Source organism: Drosophila mauritiana, chromosome 3L, assembly GCF_004382145.1.
Source record: "Drosophila mauritiana strain mau12 chromosome 3L, ASM438214v1, whole genome shotgun sequence".
In the NCBI taxonomy this organism is placed as follows: domain Eukaryota; kingdom Metazoa; phylum Arthropoda; class Insecta; order Diptera; family Drosophilidae; genus Drosophila; species Drosophila mauritiana.
Window position 1 is genome coordinate 21461471 of NC_046669.1, and position 18145 is coordinate 21479615.

At 44.7% G+C, this 18145-nt stretch overlaps 3 protein-coding genes across 4 annotated transcripts in view; 2 read left to right on the plus strand and 1 right to left on the minus strand.

Moving 5' to 3' along the window:
- Positions 1-6959, plus strand: part of LOC117141166 (tyramine/octopamine receptor) — a 30962-nt gene extending 24003 nt beyond the window's left edge. The window contains exons 2-4 of the mRNA XM_033304503.1: positions 2351-2782; positions 3350-4438; positions 5358-6959. Coding sequence (XP_033160394.1) covers positions 2459-2782; positions 3350-4438; positions 5358-5750 — 1806 coding nt within the window. The 5' untranslated portion in view covers positions 2351-2458 and the 3' untranslated portion in view covers positions 5751-6959. The remainder of the gene's footprint in view (positions 1-2350; positions 2783-3349; positions 4439-5357) is intronic.
- Positions 6960-7438: 479 nt separating this feature from the next.
- LOC117141707 lies at positions 7439-8662 on the plus strand. Its single transcript, XM_033305321.1, has one exon. The coding sequence runs from the start codon at positions 7657-7659 to the stop codon at positions 8233-8235; it is 579 nt and encodes a 192-aa protein (XP_033161212.1). The 5' UTR covers positions 7439-7656; the 3' UTR covers positions 8236-8662.
- Positions 8663-8779: 117 nt separating this feature from the next.
- On the minus strand, positions 8780-16889 carry LOC117141705. 2 transcript variants are annotated; one of them, XM_033305316.1, is made up of 6 exons: positions 16589-16889; positions 16369-16492; positions 12246-12909; positions 10838-11624; positions 9390-10674; positions 8780-9332 (listed from the first exon to the last, which is right to left on the minus strand). In XM_033305316.1, the coding sequence occupies exons 2-6, from the start codon at positions 16461-16463 to the stop codon at positions 9260-9262; spliced, it is 2904 nt and encodes a 967-aa protein (XP_033161207.1). In that variant the 5' UTR covers positions 16464-16492; positions 16589-16889; the 3' UTR covers positions 8780-9259. The 2 variants fall into 2 exon arrangements, with proteins under 2 accessions (XP_033161207.1, XP_033161206.1); XM_033305315.1 differs by lacking the exons at positions 16369-16492; positions 16589-16889 and adding an exon at positions 13106-13395 and having other exon boundaries at positions 12246-13009.
- Between the last annotated feature and the right edge of the window lie 1256 nt (positions 16890-18145).

The window sequence follows — 18145 nt, forward strand, 5'->3', positions numbered from 1 at the left end:
ATCAAAAATACGAATTTTCATCGCCTTCAAAGTTCGTTTGATATGTGTTTCCCAATTTTCTTAGATGCTGCCTATTGGAATTGTTATACGCCACATTAATCATGCAAATGAAATGAAACATTTAGGGCGGGCTCTGGCTGCCACGAAGGGGCGTGGCTCACACACCCATCAATGCCAATTAGCAGAAATTCCCCAAGATGCATGTGGCAGTGAGTACACTTTATCGGTATCTCTTCGTTCCGTGTGGCCAACTTGATCAGCATCAAAGGCGATTCGAGCCCCAGTATTTTTAGCTGCCCAAGTGCCTAATGTGAGCTATAAATAAAGCTGGCGTGGTGGGTGGTTCGCCCGGTGGGTGGGTGCTTTGCTGGCGTGGATGCGTGTATCTTGCAGATATGCCGGAACTCTTGCATATTTAATGAGCGGGACACGGCGTAAATTGAGGAAACAAAGCAGCTTCGACAACGCCAACGAAGTTCGGATACCCTTGCTTTGGTCGGGCCAGGTATTATCTTAGTACTCGCTGAATTTCCATACGAGTTTTCCACAAACATTAAGTTACCAGACTTTGGCCCACTCGCTGCTCGCGTTCAATTCGCAGATGCAAGCACACAATCGCCAGCGACAAGTTTGCCAAAAAGGACATGCCCATGTGGACTGGAGCCTGTCAATACATGTGTGCTCAGCTACACGAGTATGTGAGTATGCGGAAGCCGGTTCAGTCAAGGTCGCATCGACTGCATAACGAGTTCAAAAAACTTTTCGCCATTCCCCCCAACTGAACGCAACTGAACTCAGGTCAGGGAAGGGACAAACTATCCTAAGCTGTTCATTCACACTCACGCGAACTCAAACACAATTCCTTGACTGTTTTTGGGCGCTGGGTCCCTAATCAGGGACTTTTGTAATAAGCTTATCGGCCGGCAAGCAGAAACGAACTGTGGAAAGTCCCTTTCTCACGCCACTAGTGCCAAGTTTCTCTTTGCCACGAGATATTCAATTATGTCGCGTAGGTTCCAACAGAAAATCGGCTTACCAATGCGATAACCATTCCACACGGCAAAGCAAAGTATAGATTAGGAATGGATTGGATGGAAGGTTTGGCTTTTTGTTTAGTAAAGTATTGGGTAATATAGATATAGATTAAATCATAAAACTAAATGCTTTAAAGGAACAGAAGAAGACAAGCGCCACAAGCATTTAAACAATACTTAATGTACTTTTCCGAACTCTTCTTGACTTTTTGGTGGCTCAACCAGTGAGCTTGCCGCAAGCACTCTTGATCTCAAATTGTGCTAGAATATGGCGGTCAAACCAACTAAAAATCGCTTTAAACTTTTTACCCGCCTATTTGTAGAAGCTGAAAAAAGAATACAAAGAAAATTCATCTACCATTCCCCCGCTAAAAGCTTTACATTTGCAGGCGGAAATCAAGGTAGGATTCAGGGCATTAGCAATCTGGCAGCCCGAGGAGCGAAAAGGGGAACAGCATTTTTTCTGAATGAAACTGTTTGCTTCAAAGTTGTTCCTTCCTTTCCCCATTTTCACAGAGTTCAGTTTATGAGCGGTTATTTTGATTAATGTTCCTTCAACTGGTATCAGGCTGGGTCGGCGGAGAAAAGGAGCCCGATAGCAAAACTCAGCAAAGCTGGTAAGGTCTTAGCGGATAGTGAAGTGTCGGGCGGAAGTGGAAAGAGCAGAGCAACAATTATTCGATGACCAGAGAAGGGGAGTGGGGAGTGTATTGAATTAGGACAATAAGTGATACCCCTGAACATCTTAGAACCCTCTTTCCTAATCGACACACATTTACTTAGGACCATCTATTCGACCCGATTCGTTCTGACATTTTTAATTACAATTGGACAAGATTTGTCAGTTAAATTGTTAGGGACCTTTCCATCGTGATTCCTTTCGGTTTTCTTTTGACGGGTCCTTCCATCAATCGAATGTCCTTTGGGCTTGTTGACAAGCTGTAAATAATTTGGCATGACATGATCCTTATAGACTTGTGCGGTAACTTTGTCCACTCTGATCCGTAAGTTGAATTCCTTCCAAACGCAATGGATAAGCCTATATTTAAGCTTATTATTCAAACGAAATGAAGTATCTATATGCAAGTTAAAAGTTTAAGCCGATTGAGTCTTTCCAATTGATATAAGCAAACAGCTATGGTATAGTTATTTTACAAAGCCATCTCCATACTCTTTTTACTCTCTCCATACAATGCAGTTAAGTGTGTGCCATTTAATATCCATACGTAAGCCGGAAAATTCCAAGGAAAATTCCCGCCTCCCAACGAAGTGTTAAAGTCACAATAATTTGCTTTCCTCTCCATTTTCCTTCGCAGAAAAGAGCCACAGAGGTCGGGGAAATCACACTCAACGTCTGCCCTTCTACCGAGACGCATGTAAACGCAACCGGAGCCCAGAGAAGGCAAGTTGCAGGGCAGGGAAAGATGCCATCGGCAGATCAGATCCTGTTTGTAAATGTCACCACAACGGTGGCGGCGGCGGCTCTAACCGCTGCGGCCGCCGTCAACACCACAAAGTCCGGGAGCGACAACGCCGCACGGGGCTATACGGATTCGGATGCCGATGCGGGCATGGGAACGGAGGCGGTGGCCAACATATCCGGCTCGCTGGTGGAGGGCCTGACCACCGTTACCGCGGCACTGAGTACGGCTCAGGCGGATCCGGACTCCGCGGGAGAGTGCGAAGGAGCTGTGGAGGAGCTGCATGCCAGCGTCCTGGGCCTCCAGCTGGCTGTGCCGGAGTGGGAGGTAATAAACGCAATGATATTTCATTTCATTATTAATAGTAACGGATAGCTTCTGGCTTTTTATTATTATATACGTTTGACAGCAGAAATAAAATATTCACATACAAACCTTACCTTTTAAAATATTGCCTTATAAATCCCATTTTACTATTCACCATTATTTTGATAAAGTATTTGTATACCCTTTACTCGTAGAGATCTGGGCATGTTCGTCTACCCCCCTGTTTGTTCGTACTTCTGTCTGTCCGTCCGTATATCTGTCCGTATAAACACCAAGATATCCGAACTATAAAAGAATGAACAAAAGAAAGTTGAGATTAGGCAAAATTTAAAATATGTTTTAATTTTAATAGATTCTATCATTTGTTTTGCAAATTTTTTTTGAACATGTACCGCCCACAAATTTCGCTTATATTAAATGTGACAGTCACCACGCAGAGCCAGTGACTCTTCCTAGACCCTAGACCACCAGACTAGTAGTTCCTACACTTTTAATAAGTCTGAATATCAATTGATCTTATTTATGTTTGTTCAAAACTCTCCCTAACTTGTTTTCTATTTTAACTAGGCCCTTCTCACCGCCCTGGTTCTCTCGGTCATTATCGTGCTGACCATCATCGGAAACATCCTGGTGATTCTGAGTGTGTTCACCTACAAGCCGCTGCGCATCGTCCAGAACTTCTTCATAGTTTCGCTGGCGGTGGCCGATCTCACGGTGGCCCTTCTGGTGCTGCCCTTCAACGTGGCTTACTCGATCCTGGGGCGCTGGGAGTTCGGCATCCACCTGTGCAAGCTGTGGCTCACCTGCGACGTGCTATGCTGCACCAGCTCCATCCTGAACCTGTGTGCCATAGCCCTCGACCGGTACTGGGCCATTACGGACCCGATCAACTATGCCCAGAAGCGGACCGTGGGACGCGTCCTGCTGCTCATCTCCGGGGTGTGGCTACTCTCGCTGCTGATAAGTAGTCCGCCGTTGATCGGCTGGAACGACTGGCCGGACGAGTTCACCAGCGCCACGCCCTGCGAGCTGACCTCGCAGCGCGGCTACGTAATCTATTCCTCGCTGGGCTCCTTCTTCATTCCGCTAGCCATCATGACGATCGTCTACATCGAGATCTTCGTGGCCACTCGGCGCCGCCTAAGGGAGCGAGCCAGGGCCAACAAGCTCAACACGATCGCTCTTAAGTCCACCGAGCTGGAGCCGATGGCCAACTCCTCGCCCGTCGCCGCCTCCAACTCCGGCTCCAAGTCGCGCCTCCTAGCCAGCTGGCTGTGCTGCGGCCGGGATCGCGCCCAGTTCGCCACGCCTATGATCCAGAACGACCAGGAGAGCATCAGCAGCGAAACCCACCAGCCGCAGGATTCCTCCAAAGCGGGTTCCCATGGCAACAGCGATCCTCAACAGCAGCACGTGGTCGTGCTGGTCAAGAAGTCGCGTCGCGCCAAGATCAAGGACTCCATCAAGCACGGTAAGGCCCGTGGTGGCCGCAAGTCGCAGTCCTCGACCACCTGCGAGCCCCACGGCGAACAACAGCTCCTACCCGCCGGCGGGGATGGCGGTAGATGCCAGGCCGGCGGAGGCCACTCTGGAGGTGGAAAGTCGGACGCCGAGATCAGCACGGAGAGCGGGAGCGATCCCAAAGGTTGCATACAGGTGAGACAATTCGTAATCGTGAAGATATTGCAAGCCCATAATTGTTTTACACATTTATTTAAATCAAAATATTTGTTATAAAGGGTCTTGTTTCACAACTGTTATAAGTTTTTGGACAGATTTTTTAATACCTTTAGTTATACCAGTTACCCAGTTTTACCCGTTACTCGTAGAGTAAAAGGGTATACTCGATTCGTTGAAAAGTATGTAACAGGTAGAACGAAGCGTTTCCGACTGTATAAAGTATATTATTGTTGATCAGGATCAATAGCCGAGTCGATCTAGCCATGTCCGTCTGTTCGTATAAACGACGAGATCTCTGGAGACATAGACGCAGCGCAAGTTTGTTGACCCATGTTTCTATGACACTCTAACGCCATTAAACCGCCCAAAACTGCCAAGCCCACATTTAGAAAAATTGTTGGACATTTTTTTCATAATGTGATTAGTCGCTTAAATTTCTACCGATTTGCCAAAAATTCGCCAAGCCAGTCACGCCCACACTTTTGAAAAAATTTTTAATTTTTTGTCATTTTATTCCCCAAAATCGATATCCCAGAAAAATGATGAAATTTACCGTTCGCATTCACACTAGCTGAGTAACGGGTATCTGATAGTCGGGAAACTCGACTACAGCATTCTCTCTTGTTTTGAAACATTTTCTTGACACTTTCACCAGCTAAGGTATCTGATATTCGAGGAAAACGACAATGAGGTTCAAAACCTAAAGTGGTCTTTTATTTAGAGAGCCACATGGAACAACCGATATAAGTTGTCCAACTATGGGTCTTTATATGGGAGAAATGGCTTTTAGGAACACATACCTGTACCATTTTCAAGCTAATTAATTACTTTACTTTACAAATTACTAATATCCAAGCCACTTGATTAACAAAACTTTTCCTCACCTCGATTTCAGGTCTGCGTGACTCAGGCGGAAGAGCAGACGTCCCTCAAGCTGACCCCGCCGCAATCCTCGACGGGAGTCGCCGCCGTTTCTGTCACTCCGCTGCAGAAGAAGACTAGCGGAGTTAACCAGTTCATTGAGGAGAAGCAGAAGATCTCGCTGTCCAAGGAGCGGCGAGCGGCTCGCACCCTGGGCATCATCATGGGCGTGTTCGTCATCTGCTGGCTGCCCTTCTTCCTCATGTACGTCATCCTGCCCTTCTGCCAGAGCTGCTGCCCCACGAACAAGTTCAAGAACTTTATCACCTGGCTGGGCTACATCAACTCGGGCCTGAACCCGGTCATCTACACCATCTTCAACCTGGACTACCGCCGAGCCTTCAAGCGACTTCTGGGCCTGAATTGAGGCAGGCTGGCGGGGGCGGGTGGAAGATATTGGCCGGGCCAACCAAGGTTCGAGCGGGAGAGCGTTACTCAAAGTTTGTGCCAAACTTAAATGGTCGTGTTTGCGATCAGCGGAGATCTCAGTCTATGTACAGTTGGACCCCCAGTTGGTGAACTTCCGAATTGAACTGCTCTAACACATATATACTTTCAAATGCGGGACTATACTTTCTCTTGGGGAACTAATTTTAAATAGGTGGTTGAATTTGATAAAGCTTAATATTATTTATATGTTTAACGTTTCGGCAAACTGAAATCCACCACATTGGAAGTCAAAGCTGATACTCGAGTGTTTCAGCTAAGCTATTATTTCTAGCTGTACTTAAAATACTTTTATTTAGTTTTAATCATTTTGTTAATATATTGTTGTCCGGATTCGATTGAGATGTACCACCACAGTAAGCGTAGACTGTTCAATACTCATACTAAAATGGGTTGTGCTGCGATTTAAGTGGGGATGTTGTCTCACTCGAGGCACAGCTACTAGGAAAATCATCAAAATTACATGGTAAAGGATTATACATGCATTATACATATACTCCAGCTAAGTGACATCCCAAACGAGAAAAGCATCAAATTGAATTTAATACAATTAAATTAAATGTTTAGGCACAAGAATTGTGGCAACTTTCGTGTTTCACCCTAAGCGTATGGAAAACCAAAAAGGTGTTAGTTAAATTAATTCTGCGCTCAAGATATGTAAGCAACTACTAAGCTAAATAATAACTTCCAAGAGAGCAACGTTTTCTAGGCATTACTTTAACAATTTGTATTTATATGTAATTTAATTGTAGGTAAACGATAAACCAAACCACTATACCATACCTAATGTATACTTTCAAAAACGCTTTGGACTATTTGTTAAATAATTTAACGATTAATTGTTTTTATGGCATAGCAACTATTGTGTTGAGTGGGCAGCTTAAAGCTAGCACATCGAAACTTACTTAAGGTAGATAAATGTTTAACTGCACTTTACGAAATGCAACAGAGTTGGGGAAAGGACGTAATTCAATGGATGTGTTAACTCAAGTACATGCTATATCGTAAATGTATATCACAATTTATGTCTTTTAACGACGATGTACGATAGTTTCACTAATTAACTTGTTTAACGAGCAAGAGCGAGCAAAACATAAACGAAACAAATAAAAGACAGATTCGAATTAAAGTTATAAGAACAAAATCGTTTGAATTTATAGAGATTGGACGATAGTACACCTAGGTTTCAAAACGAGACTTCTCTTACCTTTCAAAAAATTTAGCTGAAAACATGATTGTCTAGTAAGACCCGTAGTTTTAGCGACAGCTTTTGATAACTCACATTATGTATCCTTCGTCACTATGTATTTCTTTTGCATATACTTTTCAACTAAACAATTTGGAAACTGCCTTTCCATAAACGGTTTCGAGGTATTAAACATTCTTATTGCTACTAGTACAGAAAATAATTATTTTTTTTTTACTATTTCAGCAGAATATTTTCCCCTTGGCCCAAGTGAAAACAGAAAACGAATAAGTTGTTTCTTACATTTTATCGACATAGTTGGAAGACCCAGTAATGGGTCGACCATATCGTTACTAGCTGTTTGCCCGCAACTATCGGCTGCATTCGATAGCCATTCGCAGGGAACGCCGGTTCTTTCCAGGTAGCGCAATCGTCTCTCACCACTAGCAAAGTGACGGCTTGTAAATTGTTGGGATTTAAAATTTAAAATTGTCTGGTGCACAGGGCTTGATCCCAAACATTGGTTACCTGCGAGCGCGGATTTCCGCGAAGCAAGACGCGGTCACAGACAGGCAGACCGCGAAGCGCATCCTTGTTATGAATAAAAGACAGCGACGCACTTGAGAGACCAGCCAGACCAATGGAGACCTCGGAAGCGGTGAATACGTGTGAGGAGGGAGACCAGATGAACGGCTCCTTCCGCCTGCAGTGCTCGATGTCCTCCGTGGACATGGAGAGCGAGAGTGACCTCTCGCTGGCCTTCGAGCGCGAGGAGCAAACCCCGGATGGCGGCTGCGACGAGCTGCCGGCCTTCGAGATCCGCGCCTTCTCGCCGCATGGACGCACCCCGTCGCCCATCGACGATCTAGATCTGTCGGACATCGAGACGCCCAAACAGCCACTGAGGCTCCTTCCGGACGAGGAACGCCAGAACGATCCTCAGTACGTGGCCCTGCACGAGATAAACGCCCAGATCAGCCCGCCCAATGACGCCGACGACTCCAACAGCTTGGAGACGATATTCGAGGGCGTTTTCCTGAGCACCCCGCCCCGTGATAAAGCTTCCAGCTCGGGCAATTCCCGCTTTACGCCCAAGCGCGGACGTGCAAATCTCATCGAGCTGATGGCCAACCGGCTGCACGGGGGCAAGGAGAACCAGTCGCCGGGAGCGCGAGTCTCCGACCCGCATTTGCCCTCTCCGCTCAAGGACCCCACCTAGTGACCGCAGTCCAGCCGACCCAACCAAAGCCATGGAGCCCTCGCTCAGACTGCCATCGATGTTCTAGAATAAGTTACCATTTACCTGAATGTATGGTTCACATCCAGCGGTCAGCAGGTGTACACCCAGATGTGTATCCTCGTCTGATCCTTCAGTTTACCTAAGCTTCGTGTCCCGCGTTTTCCGATGCCAGGCTAACAGATTTTGTAGTGGTAAATAAAAATTGTCGTCTTTCCATGTTTCAAACATTAAACCAAGGTTATGCTCTTCCCTGCCTGGCAGATGGTCCAGGTAGGCAGAAGGAAGGTTCACATTGCTCATAGGACAGACTGATCAGCGGTGCCTGGAACTAAACCACTAATGTAAACACTGGAAAGTTCGATGGCTAATTGTCCGATCATTGCTGCTGCGTAATTTCTAGTACAAATTGATTGTCGAATCCAGACTTATGCGTTTACTAACATAGAATTTATCGATTGATGTAACAGTTTGAAAAATAAATTACCTAAGTGTACTACTCGTTCAAAAACTTGTCTGAATAATATCCTTCTCACGTTTCGATTTATTTAAGAAGAAAATGTCAATAGTTGCTTACCAATCTGAAATGTAATGGTAATTTTTGGACCTCGTGTACCTTAGGACGGTTTTTACACTAAGTTGAGTAAACTAGTATAAAAATAAGTAATTCTGTGTTGTTGTATTGTTGGAAGATACTAAATCACTACTTTCCTGAGTCGCATTGTGAATTCGCGTCTTACACGAACTCTACGCTGGAAGCATAATTCCAACTTAAAAATAATTGGGACGAGCATTGAAAGTAATATAGAGTAATAAAATTGGGAATGTCTCATAGGTTATAGAACACATTCGAAAGTAAAACAGCGACCAGGACAGGGGAAAATGATTACTTAACTTTACAATTTTGTAGGCTATTACAAAAGTTAAATAACACTTGCTTTTGTTTCTATATGGCAGTGTGAAACGCATTTTGTCCCGCAAGTCCTGTAGTGCAATTCGCCTCCAATCAGAAGTTCTTTGAATGACGCGATGCTGAAAACACCTTGACGCGCAGCAGCCCTGGATTGACCTCTTGCCATCTGAAATAGGTGGGTGAATAATTAGACGCCTTTTAACGAAAAGTGCCCCTTACTAACCGCAAACGGCGTTCGCCCAGCCTGGCCTTCACCCTGTTCTTAATGGTGGACACTCCGTTTGCGCTGTGAAGACCACGGCCCGTGATAATGAATACGTGCTTGTACACGCGGGTGGTGTTGCGCAGCACAGTTATGTGGCGGTCAAGGAACAAGTCCAGGCAACTGATCGCCTCTACCGTGTGTAGGTAATGCAGGTCTAGCAGGTCCGGGTTGTTCTGGGTGTGCCGATGCACCTCCATTATGCAATTGGCCGCCCGCTGGTTAAATACGTCGACCTTCTGCTTGTGTAACTTGGCTATCTCCGAGTAGTATAACGCCACGCTACTATTGCCGCGCTGTACCGCCTGTTTGGCCTTTAGATAGCACTCCGCTTTAAGTTGGGAGTGATGGGCGGCCATGTTTCGCGTTTCCTCAAAGTCGCGAAGAGCAGCGCACTTGACCTCCTCTTGCAGTTGGGGCGACCGGCCATGGGCGGAGGAACTGGAGATGGAGCGCTGGCCTTGGCCGGAGGAGTTCTGTTGCTTTTGTTGCTGCTGCTTCCGCTCTTCCAGCGCCATTTGCTCACTAAGCTTTTCGCCCTCGCGAAGGGCCTTATCATAGAGTTCCGCTTTGCTCAGCATACTCTTTACGTTGCTGTCCAAGACCTCGACAGTTTGAACGTAATTGCTGCCGGTTGCCGCAAAGACCTCAAGCACAGTGTCGGTGGGAACGTCCGGGAACGTCTCACACAGCTTCATCTTGGTTAGGTGGGTAGCTATATCGTTGGGCGTTTGTTTGCGAGCGGCCAACTCGGCTGCCTTCTTAGCGGCCAGTTGCTCGCTGTTGTATATGCTCCAGGCCAACTCCATATCCAGAAGCTCAGCCACGTTGCTCGGAGACTCGCTGCAATCGGCGTAACCTGGATGCTTGAGCAGGCGGGCGAACTGCTCGTCATCGCGCATTGTCTGCTGGCGTGTCTCCTCTAGCTGGTTAAAGACAGCTTCCATCCACAACATGTAAAGCTGCTTGGCTAGCTGACGCGGCATAAATATTTTTGTTGCGGTGGGAAGCTCTTGTTCCGGCGGCAACATTTCGTCTTCTGTGTGGAACTGATCGCGCAGCTGTTCAATTAAAGAGGCGCCCAAATCGATTTCCAGCAGAGTATTTTCTTCAGGGTCCTCCTCCTCCAGCTCTTCTAGCTCTGTTCCTTCGGGAGCTTCCGGTGGTTTAGGCACTATCGGTTGATCCAGGATTCCATTGCGAATATCGCGAATTTTGCGAGTGTGCTCCGAGTATTGTTCGTCGCCTAAAAATCAATAAACATTATTTATCAGACATCGAACTCATATCTCTAACATAATATAATGGAAATACATTCAATTGATACATTTGATTCATTAGTGAATTTGATGACGCAATTGAAATAATAAGTTCATTTTAAATTGACTCTTATTAGAATAATATCTTACCTAACACAAAGCAATTCTGGATTTTCATTTGCAACTCTTTGTTGGTGGGGGCCGATGCTCGTTTGTTGCGCGGTTGACGTTGCGGCTTCGATTCGGTCTTCGATACCGGTAAAGTTGGTGAGGTGCAGATAGGAGTGGAAATCGGAGATTCCAGGGCATCGGCCGCCTTGTCGCAGTCGCATTGAAACTGCGCCGCCTCCTCGCTATTGACATTTTCCTCAAATCCGATTCGATCCGGAGCAGTGGCCGCGTTGAGCTCGTCCTCCTTCAATAGAATATCAACGGCCCAATCCACGTCGGCCTTGCACTTTACAAACAGGTCCCAGAGGCCGGTCAGCTGTTTATTGGGATACATCTGGCGCAGGTGTGCAAACCCTTTCGGTTCATTGGGACAGTCTAGGCTGTGCCTCTGAAAGGGCTTTGCCTCGCTAGACTCCGCTTTGGACGGTGCCTCCTTTATTTGGCTCTCTTCGCGGAGCAGATCTATAATAGACACTTCGCTCTTTACGGGAGCTGCGGCACCCAAAGCGTCGGGAATTTCCGGAACTGTCGCGGCGCCTGTGTCTGCCGATTTCACTGTTTGCGACCAGTATGAAGGCGCTCCGTGCTCGTAGGGCACCCACGTTTGGGCATTAGCATTCAGCTTAAAGGTATTTTCCGCTGGCGCTGGGACTGGGGCTGCCAGCGGCTTGCTCTCTTCAAAATTCGTGATGATAGGCACGGCAGGAAGGGGCGGGTGATTGCGTAGTTGCGGCAGCTCCACAGTATACTTTGTCTCCTTCATTAACTGTCGCATAAAATGTTCCGGTAGGAAGAGAAAGATACTAAATTTAGTAAGTGCCATTATTTAATAAGCTTCGGGGTACGAAATAAAATACAACCTATGACGTACTATAAAAAAATTGTACTCATAAAGAATGAAAACGAGCTAGTTGCTCAGAGTTTAGTTGCTCAATTTAGTTGCTAAGTTCAGAGTTTGAAACTGTTTGTGGCTAGACTGCCACATTCCGATCACTGAGCTGCAAAAAAGGGGCTGTTTCTCAGATTTCCAAAGACTTTCTGACTTATTGACCGTGGTATGCCCTACAAATTTAGGTAGCCACAAAAATGCCCTTTCTATGTTTCTGCAGGTGGTCTAAACGTTTTTTGCAATTCAAAAAAATGTTGGGCGGAAAAAATAATGAAATCCAAAAAAGAGAAATTGACTTGGTTAGTGATAATGATCAAGAATAAATATATACCTCTTAAAGACTTTTAATCGAGCGTAGTTAAACGTTTTACACTCGCGTAACGGGTATACATACAATTACACATTTTTGGCTGACTCACAATGAGATTGCAGTTAACAATAAATCTCAATCTTTATATACATATGTATGTATGGAGACCACTTAAAGTGCCTTCTTACCCGAATGAGCTCTCCCGCAGTCGTGCGCTCGAAGCGCTCTAGCATGCGCTGAATATTCTCCCGTGGGACGTTGTGGACGTTTTTCTGGGCCAGCTTGCTGGCAGACTTGCACCAACTAGTATTGGGCTCGAGAAGCTCAATTACGTAGCCGTAACGCACGGCGGTTTGGACATATGGCTGCATCTCCCACACCATTGTATTGGTGTTATCCACGATGATGGGGCTCCAGCCGGAGGCGGCCTTATCGCGCACTCGCTGCTGGTTCCAGTCGTGAGCGGCTGGCAGCAGAGTGGGGTTGAAGACATAGCCGCGGCCCGTCTTGAAGTAGTCGTCTGAGCTCAGAACAAAGTCGCGCACCTGGTGTCGATCGAGTAGGTGCGCCTGGCGCAGCAGAGACTCTGCCAGTGTACTCTTACCGCTGCCTGAAGGGCCGCGCATTATGATCATCAGCTTGTGGCCCGCCTGCGCCCGCTGGCAAATCGAGTTTAGTTGTTTGTTGCTCTGGTTGCTGTTCACATTGCTGGCGGGGCACATTCTAATGGAGCTTGGGGCTCCAGCAGTCGCATATTTCCTGGGAGTTCCACCGCTCTTGCTGCGACCGCAATTGTTATTGTTATTGTTGTTGTTGTTGTTGTTATTATTATTATTATTGTTGTTGTTGTTGATGTTAATGCGGTCCAACAAGAGCGCCAAATCCGCTGGCTCAGCTGAATCCGAACTTCGTTCTGTCGACATGGCGTTTGTTTTCCTTTTGCTAGCTTGCCCTGGGAAAGCAGATCGTTTAGGGGGGATCGACCAACGTAATGCGCAGTAAACAACAGACTCCCCATCCCGAATTCGCATCCGGGTCTTGGACTCACCAATATCTGACCAGACTGTAATCCCTTGATGCCGTAACTGCGCGTTGATGTCTCACTCTCTCTCCTTCAATCGGTTGTCATGCAAGGATCAACCTGCGGGCTGTTGCTTCGTTTGCTTGTTTCCAGAAAACGGGGAGCTATGCGTCGCATTACATCCGTTAATTTGCTGCATTGCAAGTTGGGAAAACCACGTCTGTGCGGAGGCTATCGATGGCGCTATCAGTCACGCGTCATCGATAGGCAGCTGTGTTGGCGGCCAGCTTTTTTCCAGCCAGGCAATTGCTTCGGGATAAAATCGCTAAATTTTTGGAATTTTCTTTTAGAATACTATGAACACATTATGTTAAGCACATAAATGAGATTCTTAATATGATCGCCATTTTATATAATTAGCGGATAAATTCTAAAAAACATTAAATATGTAGCGTCAGTATTACGTCCATCCGTATGACCGCCGATATCTCGGGAACTTTGAGAGCTGTTAATTGGGTACTAAGCCCTCAAATTCTAGGATTGCTTACGCAGCAAAAGATGAAAGGGAATTCCGAAAATATAAAAGTGGAATTGTGAACAGAAGAGGTTTTAGTTAATATAAACAAGAGAGAATGCTTCAGTAGAGTTAACCGACTATAAGATACCGTTTACTAAGGTAGTAGTGTGCGAACGCTAAATTTCATATGTTTTCTGGAATATCGACAGATATTGGGGAATAAAATCAGAAAATTTTTAAAAATGGTTTAAAAGTGTGAATATTTTGGGGGTCTTGCAGGTGTAAAGAGGGACGCGGTAAAAATGTTTTCTATACAAGTTGTTTGTTTTTTTGGCAAGACAAACACTAAAACGAAAAAAAATGAAAACATATTTCAAAAATGTTGGCGTGGAAGTTTTGGCCTGTTTGTGGGAGAGGCTGTGAGCTGTGTATAAATATAAAATACTAGGAAAGACTTATATCGATAGAATTAACTATATATATCAAGGTCGAAGAGTTTGAATCGAGAGCTTAAAAGAGAAACAACGTGAATAAAAATAACTTAAAATGATGGTTTCAAGGCAAACAGTTTTATGGCAAAAAAAGACAAATAAATGAATGAAAGAATATCCCAAAATGTTCAAAAGTATGGGCGTGGCAGTTTTGGGCGGCTTGTGGGCGTTAGATTGGGCGTGGCAACATGGGTCTCTAGAATCGCTATAATTAATTTCAACCTTCTAGCTTTCATAGTTCCTGACAGGACCGGGCCAAATTGACTTTGTTATTGATCCTGATCAAGAATATATATACTTTATATGGTCGGAAACGCTTCCTTCTACCTGTGACATACTTTTCAACAAATCTAGTATATGTACCCTTTTACTCTATAAATAACGAGTATAATATACATTAATACCTATATGTATTTAGTATCCAGACCTAAATATATGCTTAACATAATGTCTTCATAGTATTCTATGCATATATGTAACCCAGGTCCTTCTTATCTGAAGATATATTTATTTTAAAAATTCTGCACAGACCAAGAAGTATCCGTTAGTCGAGTCGCGCAACAATAGTTTTCGAGTCTACTTTTACGGGAGCTATAGGATGTACATAGTTCAATCCCATCAAGAATACATATACAAAATGGGTAAGTCATCATCGGTTTTATGGCATCGGATACGATTTGGGCAGAGCATTCAAGGGATTTTTTACCCTTCCTTTCTTTGCTTTAGAATTAACATTCTTTTCTCCTGGGGGCAGTGCTGTCCTTTATCCACTGAAATATATATGTCGACAATAGAGGAGTCTCATCCATTTTGTTTATTCAGTTTGTGATTTGGTGGGGCCGCGCAGCAAGTGCCGATCAACTCTACCAGCCTTCAGCTTAAAGGTATTTTCCGCTGGCGCTGGGACTGGGGCTGCCAGCGGCTTGCTCTCTTCAAAATTCGTGATGATAGGCACGGCAGGAAGGGGCGGGTGATTGCGTAGTTGCGGCAGCTCCACAGTATACTTTGTCTCCTTCATTAACTGTCGCATAAAATGTTCCGGTAGGAAGAGAAAGATACTAAATTTAGTAAGTGCCATTATTTAATAAGCTTCGGGGTACGAAATAAAATACAACCTATGACGTACTATAAAAAAATTGTACTCATAAAGAATGAAAACGAGCTAGTTGCTCAGAGTTTAGTTGCTCAATTTAGTTGCTAAGTTCAGAGTTTGAAACTGTTTGTGGCTAGACTGCCACATTCCGATCACTGAGCTGCAAAAAAGGGGCTGTTTCTCAGATTTCCAAAGACTTTCTGACTTATTGACCGTGGTATGCCCTACAAATTTAGGTAGCCACAAAAATGCCCTTTCTATGTTTCTGCAGGTGGTCTAAACGTTTTTTGCAATTCAAAAAAATGTTGGGCGGAAAAAATAATGAAATCCAAAAAAGAGAAATTGACTTGGTTAGTGATAATGATCAAGAATAAATATATACCTCTTAAAGACTTTTAATCGAGCGTAGTTAAACGTTTTACACTCGCGTAACGGGTATACATACAATTACACATTTTTGGCTGACTCACAATGAGATTGCAGTTAACAATAAATCTCAATCTTTATATACATATGTATGTATGGAGACCACTTAAAGTGCCTTCTTACCCGAATGAGCTCTCCCGCAGTCGTGCGCTCGAAGCGCTCTAGCATGCGCTGAATATTCTCCCGTGGGACGTTGTGGACGTTTTTCTGGGCCAGCTTGCTGGCAGACTTGCACCAACTAGTATTGGGCTCGAGAAGCTCAATTACGTAGCCGTAACGCACGGCGGTTTGGACATATGGCTGCATCTCCCACACCATTGTATTGGTGTTATCCACGATGATGGGGCTCCAGCCGGAGGCGGCCTTATCGCGCACTCGCTGCTGGTTCCAGTCGTGAGCGGCTGGCAGCAGAGTGGGGTTGAAGACATAGCCGCGGCCCGTCTTGAAGTAGTCGTCTGAGCTCAGAACAAAGTCGCGCACCTGGTGTCGATCGAGTAGGTGCGCCTGGCGCAGCAGAGACTCTGCCAGTGTACTCTTACCGCTGCCTGAAGGGCCGCGCATTATGATCATCAGCTTGTGGCCCGCCTGCGCCCGCTGGCAAATCGAGTTTAGTTGTTTGTTGCTCTGGTTGCTGTTCACATTGCTGGCGGGGCACATTCTAATGGAGCTTGGGGCTCCAGCAGTCGCATATTTCCTGGGAGTTCCACCGCTCTTGCTGCGACCGCAATTGTTATTGTTATTGTTGTTGTTGTTGTTGTTATTATTATTATTATTGTTGTTGTTGTTGATGTTAATGCGGTCCAACAAGAGCGCCAAATCCGCTGGCTCAGCTGAATCCGAACTTCGTTCTGTCGACATGGCGTTTGTTTTCCTTTTGCTAGCTTGCCCTGGGAAAGCAGATCGTTTAGGGGGGATCGACCAACGTAATGCGCAGTAAACAACAGACTCCCCATCCCGAATTCGCATCCGGGTCTTGGACTCACCAATATCTGACCAGACTGTAATCCCTTGATGCCGTAACTGCGCGTTGATGTCTCACTCTCTCTCCTTCAATCGGTTGTCATGCAAGGATCAACCTGCGGGCTGTTGCTTCGTTTGCTTGTTTCCAGAAAACGGGGAGCTATGCGTCGCATTACATCCGTTAATTTGCTGCATTGCAAGTTGGGAAAACCACGTCTGTGCGGAGGCTATCGATGGCGCTATCAGTCACGCGTCATCGATAGGCAGCTGTGTTGGCGGCCAGCTTTTTTCCAGCCAGGCAATTGCTTCGGGATAAAATCGCTAAATTTTTGGAATTTTCTTTTAGAATACTATGAACACATTATGTTAAGCACATAAATGAGATTCTTAATATGATCGCCATTTTATATAATTAGCGGATAAATTCTAAAAAACATTAAATATGTAGCGTCAGTATTACGTCCATCCGTATGACCGCCGATATCTCGGGAACTTTGAGAGCTGTTAATTGGGTACTAAGCCCTCAAATTCTAGGATTGCTTACGCAGCAAAAGATGAAAGGGAATTCCGAAAATATAAAAGTGGAATTGTGAACAGAAGAGGTTTTAGTTAATATAAACAAGAGAGAATGCTTCAGTAGAGTTAACCGACTATAAGATACCGTTTACTAAGGTAGTAGTGTGCGAACGCTAAATTTCATATGTTTTCTGAAATATCGACAGATATTGGGGAATAAAATCAGAAAATTTTTAAAAATGGTTTAAAAGTGTGAATATTTTGGGGGTCTTGCAGGTGTAAAGAGGGACGCGGTAAAAATGTTTTCTATACAAGTTGTTTGTTTTTTTGGCAAGACAAACACTAAAACGAAAAAAAATGAAAACATATTTCAAAAATGTTGGCGTGGAAGTTTTGGCCTGTTTGTGGGAGAGGCTGTGAGCTGTGTATAAATATAAAATACTAGGAAAGACTTATATCGATAGAATTAACTATATATATCAAGGTCGAAGAGTTTGAATCGAGAGCTTAAAAGAGAAACAACGTGAATAAAAATAACTTAAAATGATGGTTTCAAGGCAAACAGTTTTATGGCAAAAAAAGACAAATAAATGAATGAAAGAATATCCCAAAATGTTCAAAAGTATGGGCGTGGCAGTTTTGGGCGGCTTGTGGGCGTTAGATTGGGCGTGGCAACATGGGTCTCTAGAATCGCTATAATTAATTTCAACCTTCTAGCTTTCATAGTTCCTGACAGGACCGGGCCAAATTGACTTTGTTATTGATCCTGATCAAGAATATATATACTTTATATGGTCGGAAACGCTTCCTTCTACCTGTGACATACTTTTCAACAAATCTAGTATATGTACCCTTTTACTCTATAAATAACGAGTATAATATACATTAATACCTATATGTATTTAGTATCCAGACCTAAATATATGCTTAACATAATGTCTTCATAGTATTCTATGCATATATGTAACCCAGGTCCTTCTTATCTGAAGATATATTTATTTTAAAAATTCTGCACAGACCAAGAAGTATCCGTTAGTCGAGTCGCGCAACAATAGTTTTCGAGT

Coding starts and splice junctions, on each gene's coding strand:
- LOC117141707 (XM_033305321.1), top strand. CDS start 7,657: ATGGAGACCTCGGAAGCGGTGAATACGTGTGAGGAGGGAGACCAGATG.
- LOC117141705 (XM_033305316.1), bottom strand. CDS start 16,463: ATGTCGACAGAACGAAGTTCGGATTCAGCTGAGCCAGCGGATTTGGCG. Junction 12,910..16,368: donor AACAACAACAATAATAATAA/TAATAACAACAA, acceptor CCGCATTAACAT/CAACAACAACAACAATAATA. Junction 11,625..12,245: donor CTGCGGGAGAGCTCATTCGG/GTAAGAAGGCAC, acceptor TTTATGCGACAG/TTAATGAAGGAGACAAAGTA.